Source organism: Glycine soja, chromosome 18, assembly GCF_004193775.1.
Source record: "Glycine soja cultivar W05 chromosome 18, ASM419377v2, whole genome shotgun sequence".
Lineage (NCBI taxonomy): Eukaryota > Viridiplantae > Streptophyta > Magnoliopsida > Fabales > Fabaceae > Glycine > Glycine soja.
The window spans coordinates 30,507,356-30,522,936 of record NC_041019.1 but is presented as its reverse complement, the minus strand read 5'-3'; the positions used below and the strand labels follow the sequence as shown (position 1 = coordinate 30,522,936).

Genomic DNA, 15,581 nt, shown 5'->3' with positions numbered 1-15,581 from the left:
TTGCAAAACCTCAAACTATTCTCTAAAACGAAAAAAACTCCCTAAAACTAAAACCTTGGTGCTGTTATATAGGTTCTCAGCCCCTAAAGCTTACAAATTTATTTTAAGTCCAGGCCCATAAATAAAATCTGGGCAAGATAAGATAAGATTTGATAAAATAAAATCTAGATGAAATAAAATCTATATAAGATAAGATAAAATCTAGATGAAATAATATCTAGATGAGATAAGATTTGATAAAATAAAATTGTCTACTCTCTTCAAGTCCAAGCCCAATTGCTAATAATTCTCCTGAAATTAAATTAAAAACACAAAATTAGTCTAGTAGACCCAAATGATAGAACTGCATAATTAATTTGACAATTAAGACTAATCAGTAATTAAAATGGTGACAAAAAGGGTTAAGAAATAAGAGAAAATGATGACACATCACAGTGACGTGCGCTTAGCTGAACTATTCAGCCAACTAGTCAGGGGTCTAAGTGCTTATCATGAGCAAGCTCTGGCTTAGCGCGTGAAGACAGGGCGCTTAGCGCAAGGGTTGCGCTTAGTGGATGAACAACTGAAAAAAAATTCGAAGTCTTTTCTGAAAAAAAAAATCACTACTAAAAAAGTTGCAAAATTAATCACAATCACAAGCAATTATCCTAACTACATGCAAGAGATAAGAGTGAAAAAGAGAAAAGGGAAAGAAAAGCTAGGTTTCCTCCCAGTAAGCACTCTTTTAACATCACTAGCTTGACGTATCATCCTGTTATCCTGGTTTGAAGTGTAGAACAGTGTTCAATCTTTCCATAGCTCCACCATGATATTGCTTCAACCTTTGTCTATTCACTACCCTTGTCCTGTCAGGATCTTTAGATTGAGGATCACGAAGCTCCACTGCTCCATATGGTCGAACTTTCTTGATGGTAAATGGTCAAGACCATTTCGATTTAAGCTTTCCAGGGAACAATTTATGTCTTGAGTTGAAAAGCAACACCTGTTGTCCTGGCTGAAAGTCCTTCTTGAGCAACTTTTTGTCATGATACTTTTTGACCCTTTCTTTGTACAACTTTGAAGATTCATAAGTAGTTAATCTCATCTCTTCCAACTCCAAAAGTTGCAACCTCCTTTGTTCTCTGGATGCGGTTTCATCAAAGTTCAAAAACTTCAAGGCCCAATATGCTTTATATTCCATCTCCACTGGTAAATGACAAGACTTTCCATACACCATCTGAAATGGAGCTAACCCTATTAGAGTCTTGAATGTTGTTTTGTATGCCCAAATAACATCATCTAATTTGATAGACCAGTCCTTTCTAGTAGAAGCTACAGTTTTCTCCAAAATCTTTTTCAATTCCCTGTTCGATACTTCTACTTGCCCATTGGTCTAGGGATGATAAGGTAATGCTACTTTATGTGTCACATTATACTGCTTCAACACCTTCTATAGCTAATTATTGCAGAAGTGTGTGCCTCCATCGCTAATCAGAATTCTGGACACCCCAAATCTTGAGAAAATGTTCTTCTTCAGAAACTTTACCACAGTCTTAGCATCATTATGCGCGGTAGCCACTACTTCAACCCATTTAGAGACATAGTCCATAGCCACTAGAATATTTCATTGCCAAAAGAAGAAGGGAAGGGACCTACAAAATCAATCCCCCAACAATCGAACACCTCAACCTCCATAATATTCTGTAGAAACATTTCATTTCTTCTTGATATACCCTCCATCCTCTGGCATTGATCACAGTGTTGCACATGCTGGTGAGCATTTTTGAAAAGCGTGGGCCAAAAGAATCCAGATTGCAAAACCTTGGCTGCCGTCTTATCTCCACCATCATGGCCACCACATGGAGAATTGTGGCAATGCCATAATATGTTCTTGGCCTCTTCTTGTATCACATATCTTCGTAGGAGATTGTCAGCTCCTATCTTGAACAAGTGTGGATCATCCCAGATATAGAATCGAGCATCATGTAGGAATTTCTTCCTCTGTTGCCAAGTTAAGTCCTTTGGGATGATTCTTGCAGCTTTGAAGTTGGCCATATTAGCAAAACAAGGTCTCTCACTCACCAAGAATAACGATTCATCAGGGAATTCATCTCTAACTTCAGCTTCTTTCGATGTGACTTCTTCATTCACCAATCTAGACAAATGGTCAGCTGCAACGTTTTCCGATCCCTTTTTATCCCGAATTACCAAATCAAATTCTTGCAACAATAAGATCCATCTTATCAATCTGGGTTTGGAATCAGCCTTGTTGAGCAAATATTTAATAGCTGCGCGATCAGTGTAGATGATAACTTTTGAGCCTACCAAATAAGATCTGAACTTTTCAAGTGCATAGACAATTGCCAACATTTCTTTTTCTGTGGTAGCATAGTTCACCTGTGCATCATTTAGAACTTTTCTAGCATAGTACATAGCATGAAAAAATTTTCCCTTCCGTTGTCCAAGCACTGCACCTACGGCATAGTCACTTGCATCACACATCAACTCAAATTCTTGTCCCCAATCTAGTGCTGTAATTACTGGAGCAGACACTAATCTGGTTTTTAGATCATTAAATGCTTCCATGCACTCTTCATTGAACACAAAAGCAACATCTTTATTCAACAGATTCCTAAGTGGTTTGGCGATTTTTGAGAAATCTTTGATGAATTGCCTATAGAACCCTGCATGTCCTAAGAAACTTGTCACTCCCTTGACATTCAGTGGAGGAGGAAGTTTCTCAATTACATCAATCTTTGCCTTGTCCACCTTTATTCCCCTTACTGAAATTTTATGCATCAGCGCTATTCTTTCTTGAACCATGAAATTGCATTTCTCCCAATTGAGAACTAGATTGGACTCCTCACATCTCTGTAATACTCTTTGAAGATTTGATAGGCACCCCTCAAAAGATGGCCCAAAATAGAGAAATCGTCCATGAAAAATTCAATGCATTTTTTCACCATATCAGAAAAAATAGCCATCATACACCTCTGAAATGTAGTTGGGGCATTGCATAGACCAAAAGGCATGCGCCGATATGCGAATACACCAAAAGGGCAGGTGAAAGAAGTCTTCTCTTGATCTTTGGGATCTACAACAATCTGATTATAGCCAGAATACCCATCCAAAAAATAATAATAAGATTGCCCTGCGAGTCTTTCAAGCATCTGGTTCATGAAAGGAAGTGGATAATGATCCTTCCGAGTTGCATCATTCAGCTTCTGATAGTCAATGCACATTCTCCACCCGGTGATAGTCCTTGTGGATATTAACTCATCTTTATCATTTTTTTATGACTGTCATACCCGCTTTCTTGGGGACAACCTGCACAGGGCTAACCCATGTACTATCCGAGATAGGGTAAATAAGGCCTGCTTCCAACAACTTAAGCACCTCCTCTTTCATGATTGAGTTCAGTCTTCTCTGAGGCTGTCTCACTGGTTTATAATCAGCTTCCATATTGATTTTGTGCATGCAATAAGATGGACTAATTCCTTTCAAGTCAGATATGTGCCAACCAATTGTAGCTTTGTGCCTCTTCAAAATCTGCACTAGCTGATCTTTGTCTGTTTTCTTCAAAAAGCTGCTAATAAGTACTGGTTTGGAGTTATTGTCTTCCAAAAATACATACTTCAAATGTGCAGGAAAGGTCTTCAATTCTACTTTTGGTTTTTCTATTTGCCCACCGTTCTTCAATTCTTCAAATGCAGTATGTCCCTCAGAATTTTCTCCTGCACCATCCAACTCTTTAATACAAGTCTGCACTTCATGTTGCTCCTCTTTAGTAAGACATTCTACATGATTAATCAATGCTTTTTCCAAAGGAGAATGCAGTGCCATGGTTGTAGCAGCTAATTCTATTTCCTGTTCTACCTTGTCCAGATCAAAGCAAGCTTTCATATCATTTGGATGCTTCATTGCTTCAAATAAGTCGAATGAGACTTTTTGATCCTCCACACCCAATTATAAATTGCCTTTCCCCATATCTATTATACAGTTGGTCATGGACATGAAAGGACTGCCCAATATTATGGGAATGTTAGGATCCTCCTCTATATCCATAACCACAAAATCTGCAGGGAATACAAGATGCTTGACCTGAATCAACACATCCTCAATCACTCCATATGGCTTTGTGATGGAGCGATCAGCTAACTGGAGGGTCATGCGTGTGGGCATTATCTCTAACTCTCCAAGTTTTCGGCACATGGAGAGAGGCATTAAATTGATACTAGCTCCCAAATCAATGAGAGTTTTACCCATAGTAATCTCGCCGATAGAACACGGTATCGTGACACTTCCGGGATCCTTATGCTTGAGTGGAAGGATGCATTGAATGACCGCGCTACAGTTGCCCTCCACAACAATTGTGTCATTATGAATGTACCGATTCTTCTTGGTTAGCATATCTTTCAAGAACTTGGCATAGAGGGGCATTTGCTGGAGAGCTTCTCTAAAAGGCAAAGTAATTTCCAGTTTCTTGAAAATATCAAGAAATCTGGCCAAATGTCTCTCTTTGTCTTTCCGGGAGGGTACCAAGGGATAAGGTACCTCCTTGCCTTCAGCTGAAGTAATCTCTCTCTTTTTCTCTCTTGAAACCTCACTCCTGCTCTTCTTTTTCTCCTCATCAACCTTCTCTATTTCTTTTTCATTTTATTTTTCTTTTTCTTGTTCTTCCTTCATCTTTATTCCAATTTCACTCTCTTTTATTGGTGTCTCTCTCTCATGTTGGTCATCTTCATCTTCCACAACTTCCTCAAGTTCAACAAAATTGGAAATTGGTTCCAGTGCCGGCTCAGTTGCCAGCTGTTGTTTATATCCCTCCACCTTCTCTTCAACTCTACTTCCATCATCCTGAATTGTCATTCTGCTCCTTGTCATGACATCTTTACATTCTTCCTTCGGATTTTTCTCAGTGTTAGCACTAAAGCTGCTTGACGGCCTATCCGCCAACTATTTTGCCAGTTGTCCCACTTGGACTTCCAAATTCTTTATGGTAGACTCCATGCTCTTCTGGTTTGACATAGATACCTTCATAAATTGAGCTAGAGTCTCTTCCAGCTTCGTTGTTCGATCATAGAGACTAGGCCCTTGCTGTTGTGGCCTTGTAGATGGACCACCCTGGTCTTTGTTGAATTGGTTACCAAGGTGATTTTTCCATTGTCTCTACTGTGAATTATATGGCTGGCCATGCTGAAATCCAGAATATCCACCTGCATTGAAATTTTGTCTTGGCTGGTTCCCCATATAACTGACTTCATGAGCTAGTTCTTCATTAGGGATACAGCAGCCAAAATTATGAACTCCACCACAGATGGCACACCCTGCAACCTGCAAAATAGTAGATGGTAAAGATTGCGCAGAATGTATTTGAGTTGGCAACTTACTTAGTGTTTTGGTCAATGCTTCCAATTGCTTGGACAACAACTTGTTCTGTGGCAACAACGCATCTTGTGATGTAAGTTCTAGAAGACTTTTCTTTGTTGGTATGTGGGCTCTATCTCTAAGAATAGTAATGTCACTTGCAGCCATATTTTCAATAAGATCCATGGCTTCTTCAGGGGTTTTCAACTTTATCTTTCCCCAATAGAAGCGTCTAATAACTGCTTGGACTGTGGCCTTAACCCATCAATAAAAATATTGAGCTGAATCGATTCTAAGAATCCCTGAGTGGATGTCTTTCTCAATAGACCACGGAATCTTTCTAATGCCTCACTTAGGGATTCATTTGGAAATTGGTGAAAAGAAGAGATGGTTGCTTTTCCTTCTATAGTCTTAGACTACGGGAAATACTTCTTCAGAAATTTCTCAACCACTTCATCCCAAGTCTTAAGACTGTTTCCTTTGAACGAGTGAAGCCACCTCTTAGCTTCTCCAGACAATGAGAATGAAAACAAGGTCAATCGAATTGCATCTTTAAGCACACCAGTCAATCGAATAGTATTGCATATTTCAATGTAAGTGGCCAGGTGTGAATATGGGTCCTCATTTGGTAGACCATGAAACAAATTATTTTGAATCAGCTGTATCAAAGAAGGAGGATATGTGATTATTTGTGCCTGAACCTCTGGTTGTGCAATGCTGGTGAAAAATTACGACACACTTGAACTTGAGTAATCTTCTAGGGTCACTCTCCTTGGCTCTTCAGCCATGATAACTTCTTCAATTAAATTTGTATGAGATTGCCCTGGAATAGGAAAGCTAGAAGATGCCTCGAAAGATCGAGGTTCTTCTTCTGGAGTTGCTGCTACTTCTAAGTCCTACAAGAATTTTCTAATTCTCTCTGCATTGCGCCTCATGCAAGTAGTGTTAATCTCCAAATCGATAGGGATCAAATCACCTGCAGTAGATCTTCTTTGCATACAAGAGAAACAGGACAACAATTATCCAGTTCAAAAGAACAATAAAATGTGCAGTAACTAAAATATGAACAAAAAGAATCAATGAATCAAAGAGAAAAATATAAAGCAATGTCGTAAAACTAAATTGAACTCTTCTAATGAATTAAGTTCCCCGGCAACGGCGCCATAAATAATTTGTTGGATTTCCCCTGCAGTTACTTTTTTGTCCAATTTTCCTTTATACAAATATGTTCAAGGGAAATCCGATTCGCCAGAAAGCGCACCGGGTCGCCAAGTATTTAAAATTAAAATGGAGTGATCCGAGTATCGAACTCAGGGAACTTGCTTATTAGACAAAGTTTTATTCAAAAATAAGGCATTGTTGGAATAGCATTGATAATGGATGGTTAAAAGAGAAATAAAGTACTTCTATGATAAAAATAGTAAATGCAAGTAAGTAAAAGTTGACAGCAATAGGTAAAAAGTGTTGGGTCTTTCTAACAAACAAGCGGATTCATATAAATATGTTTCTCTAATCAATCATGCATTTGTGTTCTATGTTGTAGCCTAAAATACTAAACCTCTATCCCTCGTAAGTTTAGACTAATTTAACCTAAGCTTCGTCCACAAATCCCTCTTGTAAGACTAGGCTTAACTTAAACAGCATTATCATCACAACATATTCAGAAAACCAAAACCTCCACAATCTATCCCTAGTAATGTGGTTATCCAGTCCTGCTTCTATCAAGTTCTAAGGCAACAGTACATTTCCCAATGCTAAAGTCACCTAACTGTACACAAAAATGGGTGGTCAAACCAAGAGCATGTAGAAATTAAGCATTGAACACATAAAACACAATTAATTAGATATTAAAGTAATTACATCAATTGTCCCTTAGAAATCCCCAACAAGGGTGTTTAGCCAGCCATTACAGAAAAACCCTAACACAAATGAGATTGAGAGTACAGAATAATTGTTCCTTACACAAGAAGGGGGATCCCTCCTCCTCTTCTCAACACCTCACAATCACTTTGCAGCTCACTAATCTCTCACCAATTGAAGAACCCTAGGCTTCTCTACAAAGTTGCTCCTCTTGCTACCTCTAGAGTCTTTATCTCGAAATTAGCACTGTGGTGTCCTTGCTCTGGAATTCTAAAAAATTGTGTGTACCCTAATTCTACACAAGACAAGCTTTAAATAGGCTCTGAATCCATGACGTCACGCTTAGTGTGAGTAAGTGGATTTGAGCTTAGCGCAAGTTATGCGCTGAACCTGGCTAAAGTCAACCATCGCGCATAGCACGCGGCCTTGATATTGATGCTCTGCCAGATTCTTCTGTCGCGCTAAGCGCGCTAAAGCTGCACTCAACGTTGGATGCACGCTGAGCCCAAATGGTGAGCTGAGCGCAACTGCTCCCTTTAGCACCTCAAGATTTAGCCTCTTTTGACCTGAAATTATGCAATTTTATCATTAAATCACATGGGAGATACTCTAGAGACAACTATAACAATAAAACAAGATTTATTTACAAATCCCTACAAAATAACTATAAATTGGGGAAACTATACAAGTTTTGGAAAATGTTTTCTATACAAAAGTTAGTCGTATAAGACGACTAACAAAGTGTAAAAACACCCTATTACAGTACCCAAAACACAAGAAACACTAAGAGAAGCTCAAACTAACTAGGAGAAAGGCTTAGAAGTCAAAATTACCTCAAAGAAGCAACGAACGAAAGGATTTGAGGGATTGTTCTCCACCGAATCCTTGAGGTGGATTCTAAGGATTCTGCTCTGATTAAAACATTCCTCTTAGTGTGGTGGTTCGACGGCAAGCAACGGCAGCTCGTGGTGGCCACCGGTGGTTGTGGGTGGTGGAAGAGGAGGTGTTAGGGCTTGGGTGGGCGTTTGTAGAGAAAAAGAGTGAAAAAATCATGTTTTTCATGTTGAAGAATGTATTTATAATCTACAGATCTCGCTTAGCGAGCTCGTCTCGTTAAGTGGGAGTTCACTTTTGGCGCTAAGCGCAAATTTTCACGCTTAGCGCAATTCTTCTTAGGTTGGGATTTGTGCTAAGTGGACAATTCGCGCTCAGTACAATTCCCTCTCGGGTTGGAATTGTGCTTAGCATGCTAAAGGAGAAGTCAAAATTTGTTATTTGGACAATCCCAACAGTCAAACTGTGGGAAAATGTGTTAGGAACCTACAATAAAAATTTGAAGACGATCCAACAGTTAACACATCTAGGATCATTGTTTTACCAGAATAGGTTTAGATAAAATTTGAAATATCATAATTTCAACATAGGTCAATAAAACTTCATATAACTCAACATTCACATCAAGCAATCACACATGACTAATTCAAACCATACCTCAACTCATTCAAGTTAATCATATAATCAAATACGATAAATACAATTAATCTTCGATTTTATAGTTAACAAAATTTCAAGGCGTTACAAGAAGAACCCTTATCTATATAAGTGGCAATCAAAGATGAGTTTTGAATAATGTCCATGCATGAGGAGTTGAACAATTTAAAAGAAATGACGTATGGGAATTGGTACCTTATTCTAAAGTCATGAACATCATTGGCACTAAATGGGTGTTCAAGAATAAATTGGATGAACATGGTTTGATAACTAGGAATGAGGCAAGGCTAGTAGCCAAGGGCTATAACCAATGATAGGGTATAGACTTTGGTGAAACCTATGCACCAATAGCAAGGCTAGAGGCCGTAAGATTACTACTTGCTTATGCTTGTGTTATGGGTTTCAAGTTATACCAAATGGATGTCAAAAGTTCTTTCCTAAATGGATACGTTGAAGAGGAAGTTTATGTTTCCCAACCTCCAAGCTTTGAGGATCATAAACATCCAAATCATGCATACAAGCTTAAGAAAACTCTTTATGGACTTAAACAAGCTCCAAGACAAGGGTATGAGAGACTTACCAACTTCCTTCTTGAACAAAAGTTTAAGGAAAAGTTGATAAAACACTTTTCATTAAAAAGTCCTCTCATAACATTTTACTTGTGCTAGTTTATGTGGATGACATCATTTTTGGTTCTACTAACAAATCTCTGTGAAGATTTTGTGCACAAGATGCAAGGGGAGTTTGAAATGTCAATGATAGGGGAGTTAAATTACTTTGTTGGTTTCCAAGTGAAGAAAATGGACCATGGAACATTTCTTCGTCAAACAAACTGCAAGAAACTTCTCAAAAAGTTTGAGATGGATAAAAGCAAGGAGTCTGCAACTCCTATGGCTACTAATTACTACCTTAGTGCAGATGAAAAGGGAAAGACAATTGATCTTAGTTCCTTACTTTACTTGCTTGCAAGTAGATCGGACATCATGTTTAGTGTTTACATGTATGCATGCTATCAATCCGGTCCTATGGAGTCTAACATCTATGTTGTAAAAAAGGATTATGAAATACCCAAAAGGCACTTTAGATGTTGGCCTATGGTACTCTAAAGGTGTTGAGATTTCTCTTTTAAGATACTCAGGTTTATACTTTTTAGATGTAAGCTAGATAGGAAAAGCACCGGTGGCACTTATCATTTGTTAGGTAATGGCATAATATCATGGAATAGTAAGAAACAAGCATGTGTTATCTAATCTACGGCTGAGGCAGAGTACATTATTGTGAGGAGTTGTTGTGAACAAATCTTGTGGCTTAAACAACTTTTTTGACTTTGGATTGCATTTAGAACACATCCTTATAAGATGAGATAACACTAGTGTCATTAGTCTCACTAAGAATCCTATCGTGCATTCTAGGTCAAACCATATAGAGATTAGGGGTGTCAAAGTGAGCCAAAACCCGGTGAGCCAACCCAGCTCACCATGGGTCTAGGCCGGGTTGGGCAAAAAAAAAAATACAAGTTTTGCAGTACTGAGATAAAACAAACCCGACTCACTTAACCCACAGGTTAGGTGGATTTGAGCCGTGTTAGGTCGGGTTGGCTCGTTAAACACACCTAAGTAATAACCCACCATTAATAATAGAAATTATAGTTATACATACTATTATATAATAGAAATTAGAAAGGAAGGGTCTTGAATTTTAGGGTAGAAACTAGAAAGAGAACACACGCTACATCTTCACGTCTACACGAGAGAAGAAAGAAGATGATAATTTTGCAATTCCCACCCTAATCGTGTCGCACTACCCACTTCTGGTGTCGTTGTGATGCCCAGAGTGCTCGATTGCTCGGTGTAACACCCCATTTTTTGTAAAATAAATTAAAAAGGGTTTTATTTAAAAATAAATAGAGTTTTAGAAAATAATGAGGTTTTTGTAATTAAATTAATAAGGAGAAATAGTTTTATTAATTAAAATAATGGTTTTAAGGTAAATAAAATAAATATGTGTTTTTAGAAAATAAAAAGGATATTTTATTTATTCATTTGATAGAGAGTAAAATAGAGTTCATTTTTATAAAATAATAAAATAAAGTAAATAATAGACTTAAAGTATCCTAGCTATAAATAGAGACATATTAGGTCAGTTTTTATATTTAGGATATGTTTCTACGTTGTCTCTTCCTCCCAAATTTGTTTTCCCTTCTTCCTTTCACAAAATCTTCTCTTTTTCTCGCATACATTCAAAACTATTTCTATATAATTGCGATCCTAGACTCGTTAAATGTTGGATCGTCCTGAAATTTTAACATGACCTTCGAAACTCATTTATGCACATTCTCATCATCGGGATTTGCAAAATAGTGTATTTAGAGAGAAAAATGCCCCTCACAAGGAGACAATGAAATTGAGACTCCAATCCATTCTCCTTCTCTCTAAGACTTGAAAACCCTAGCAGAGCAACCAAAGGAAAAGCTTGAGGAATCTTAAGGAACTGCTAGAGACGTCGTTATCACTGTTGGACTATACACGTGAGCCCGTTTAGAGGTAAGGGATGAGTTTATCGCAATTGGGATTAGAGTGAACATGTGTAGGGATCCTTAGAGCATCAAATTGGGGTTAATTTTGGGGTGTTTTATGTGTTTTAATTCCATTTGTACAATGATAACTACGAATTGATTGTGTTTGATGGACCAATTGATGTCCCGATGTGAAATTAGGGTGAAATTCATATGTTCTTGTGTTGAGTGTGAACCCTAGAAATTGGGCCTTTTCTAATTAGCATGAATTGATGAAATTAAGTAAGGAAAGATTTACTGTAAGAGGGAGTGAGATATTGATTTTGTATTTTCCCCTTTTCATGTTTTTTAGGGTTTTTTTATATAGTTTGGAATTAATATTATAATTGAAATTGACCAAAGATTCCTAGTAGATTGTGTGGTGTATTCTTAGATAATTTATATGAATTCATGTATACTTATTTTTACATTTATATATACATATATGTGTTTTAAAAATATTTGAGATTAACTCCGGTAGATTTGCTTTCTACTTTTTTTTTATATTTGACTTGTTTACTTTTTTGCCTTGTTTCATGTTAGTTACATGTGTGTGTGTGTGTGTGTGTGTGTGTGAATGTATGGTAAAGTGTTCACATAATTATTTGGAATTGGTGCATCGAAAGCTTACTTTGAAATTCATATAGATTTAGCTATATATTTATTTATATTAATATTTGATGTAAATAATATTGTAGTGTTGTTATAGTACGATTCTGAATATTATTCAAGTGTTGGAGTTTGAGAATATTATGCTTAGATTTGATGTACATGTGTATGTTGTACCTTATGAATATTGTTATGAATGTTATGAAGATGTATAAATAAACATGAGGCATAATGACATATCATTTTGGGATTATGAAATTGTGATTGAGATTGAGTATAAGTGGCAAGTAGAGCATGTATTAATATGTGGGATACACGTGAACATGTGATGGTAGATTGCGACATTGTGAGATATTAAATTGTGGACATGGGATATGATTGTGAATAAGTGTGTGGTTAAAGTTGGAGTTTGAGAATATTATGCTTAGATTTGATGTGCATGTGTATGTTGTACCTTATGAATATTGTTATGAATGTTGTGAAGATGTATAAATAAACATGAGGCATAATGACATATCGTTTTGGGATTATGAAATTGTGATTGAGATTGAGTATAAGTGGCAAGTGGAGCATGTGTTAATATGTGGGATACACGTGAACATGTGATGGTGGATTGCGACATTGTGAGATGTTAAATTGTGGACATGGGATATGATTGTGAGTAAGTGTGTGGTTAATACTTGATGTTATATTTCTTGTGTTGTGAGTTATGAATTATACAATAGCCCGACTGGTGTTTAGCTTGAGAAAAGTGTTTATGCGCGAGGTGTTAAAAAGAAAGTGTAAGGTTCCAAGTTAGGAACCTGAGGTGTTAAATTGTAGCGCAATGTGTTAAAAATTTTTGAAAATAAGTGTGAGGTTGTGGGTATTGTATAATTCATAAGCAGTGTCTGCATGCAAAAGTTATTTTAGGGGTTGGACTTGAATCAGGAAGGTGAGACCCTAACGGATTCTTCGAAGTCTTGGCCTTAGGGGTAAATACACTTGGTTTGAGTGCTCCTTTAAGCCTATGTTGATCCCATATGGTTGAAGCATTCTCACAAAACAGAGCGACCCTAACTGGTCACCTTATGATTTTACTTAGTGAGAATGACCTGACATACTCATTGTGTGACATATCTTGTTATGTACTCATAAGTGCCTTGGTGTTGTTTTTCACTAACATGGTACCACAATGCATATAGGCTTAAGTCTTAGTATAATTGTTGCATAATACCTGTGAATTGCTTATTATTAAAATGGTGAGTGTTGTTATGTCTTGAGTTGAGTGTGTGATTCATGTGTAATGTGGTTGGTGATTGAAAAAATGAATTTTAAATGATAAAGTGGTGAAGTGACGTGGATTGTATTAAGTTGAGCTATGTGATAAATATTTCTATGATGTATTTTTCTTATGTCTTTGTTTATTCATACTTTATTTAGAAATGTGATAACTCATTTCCTATGTGTTGTTTGTGTTTGGATCCTGTGATAATCTCGAACCTTGTGTTCGTGGGAGCAGATGACTAGGTGGATGACTTTAAAAAACCTTGTGCTAGAGGATGCTGAGACACAAAGCTCTGATAGGATGTAACATTGGGGTATGGGTTTCTGTTTCAATTGCATGATGCTCTAAACATATTATTTTGCTTTATTTTATTCCGTTGCTTAACTTGAGTTCTTTAGTAAACTTGGACGACCTTGTTTTGTTCTGGAGATGTTCTTAATAAATTTTATTTAGTAACAGTGAAGCGAATGTGATCCTTTTACCCACGTGGATTTGTTTACATGATTTGAATAAAATGGGTTTAATTAAATTCTGGATTTTTATATATTTTTCTTATTTATATGTATTTCGGGGTAGAGGGTGTCACACTCAGTGCTCGTGTGACCCTTTTCACCTGTCCCTATCCCTGTTGCTGTGCTTGCTCAACTGCTCTACTCAGAGTCAAAGTACATCGTGACGGAGCAAGGCCGCGACTAGTTCACTACTCCGTCAATCTGTTGTTGTGCTTGGCCTCCCTTTGGCACAAATCAAAAGGTAATGTCTTGCTCTCTATTGGTTTTGCCACACATTTTTTTAGTGTTTCAGAAGGTAGTGTTGTTACTATTTTTCTTACTAATTATACAAATTGCCCATAATTTTTGTCCATCTATTAGATAGTTTGCATCAATTAGAATTATCTTATTATTGTTTTTGACTTGAAACTAATTTTACATGAAGGTTCAATGCTATTAATACATGGGGGTAGAGGGATACCATAGTTAGACTATAGGAACATTACTGCAGCAACGAAAGTGAAGGAAAATTAGTGCAACAACGGAATATATGTTTTTGGTCTTCACATTATTGTTTACATGAGTAGCTTTCAACTGATATTTTCCATCTTGTAGGAACATTGCTACAGCAATGAAAGAGAAGGAAAATTACTGCAACAACTTCAAGGCCACCTCCACTTCTTATTATTGTTTAAATAACTTTGGTCTTCGGGTGATTCAAGCATATGACATTAGATTGTAGGAATATATGATTTTGCCCTCTGCTTTTGTTTGTTGGAAATTTTTCCTTGAAGGTCTTTTGATGGGTTCCAATTTTACAAATTAAACTCATTATGTGCAAGTATAAGTACCAACCTACATAGAACAAACATTATTCAAATGAACTAATATTTTTTAATTCTGAGTTTAGTCATAAAAACACATGTATTTTTCAATGCTTCCAAATGTGGAACTCTATTTATATGTTAGAAACCATTACACACAGGTTTTGGCCTAAAAATATTAGAGTTGGAAGTTATACAGTGTTAGTTGTTGTGTATGCTATAGTTATATAGAGTTGGAAGTGGAGGTTACTCTATTGGTTCATTTGTGAAACAAAAATCTATTAAAAGGATTAATTTTGTTATATTGAAGATATTTTTAGGCCAAATAAATCATGAATTTTATTAAAATATTTCATAACTCCTCGATTTTGGCATACCCAACAAGATAGTAAATTTTTCAGCTAACAAGGTAGAGACTAGAGAGTAACCAATCAATTCAAAGAATTTTATTTATTTGTGAAGTTGGTTAGTATTCCCCCAAACCATTGTCATTGTTTCTATTGTCATATTAACTATCATTGTTGCATTGCCATGGCAAATGGTAATCCATGATTTGTATTGTTTCTAGGGTGCCTTTTATCTCACTTAAAACTACATTTTCGCAATATGAAATATGAAACTATCCATCAAAGAAAAACAAGTTTCAATGCAAGCAGCGGCAATGATGGTGGTGATGAGTGCATAGAAAATGAAGAACCCATGGAGAATGATCCCCTTGAGGATGGATGTGATGAACATGAAAATACAAGTAAGAAAGTTAGGATTTGTACATCTGAAGTTTGGAAGTTTTTTACTAAAATTGGTGTAAAAGATTACAAAGAAAAGGCTAAATGCAATGTGTGCCGAAAAGAGTATGTAATTGGTGGAAGTAAAATAGGGACTTCAACACTAATCTGCCATTTGAAAAGAAGGAGTAGTGCTTTCGCTAAAAATCAAGATGTGGATTGTATGATAATTGATAATTTGGGAGAGTTAAGGGCTAGGGAACTTAATAACAAACATGTTCGTGAGCTTATAGTAAGGGCTACCATTGAGCATGATTTGCCATTTCAATTTGTTGAATATACATGGATTAGGGAATTGCTCTCATTTAAATCTCGATGTCAAGCATGTGTCTAGGAATACAATAGTGTCTAATG

The 15,581-nt window shown here is 36.6% G+C and overlaps 1 protein-coding gene across 1 annotated transcript; it reads right to left on the bottom strand.

The window, feature by feature from the left end:
- Nucleotides 1-3,945: 3,945 nt before the first annotated feature.
- Nucleotides 3,946-4,419, bottom strand: LOC114397156. Its single transcript, XM_028359269.1, has one exon. The coding sequence runs from the start codon at nt 4,417-4,419 to the stop codon at nt 3,946-3,948; it is 474 nt and encodes a 157-aa protein (XP_028215070.1).
- Nucleotides 4,420-15,581: the final 11,162 nt, after the last annotated feature.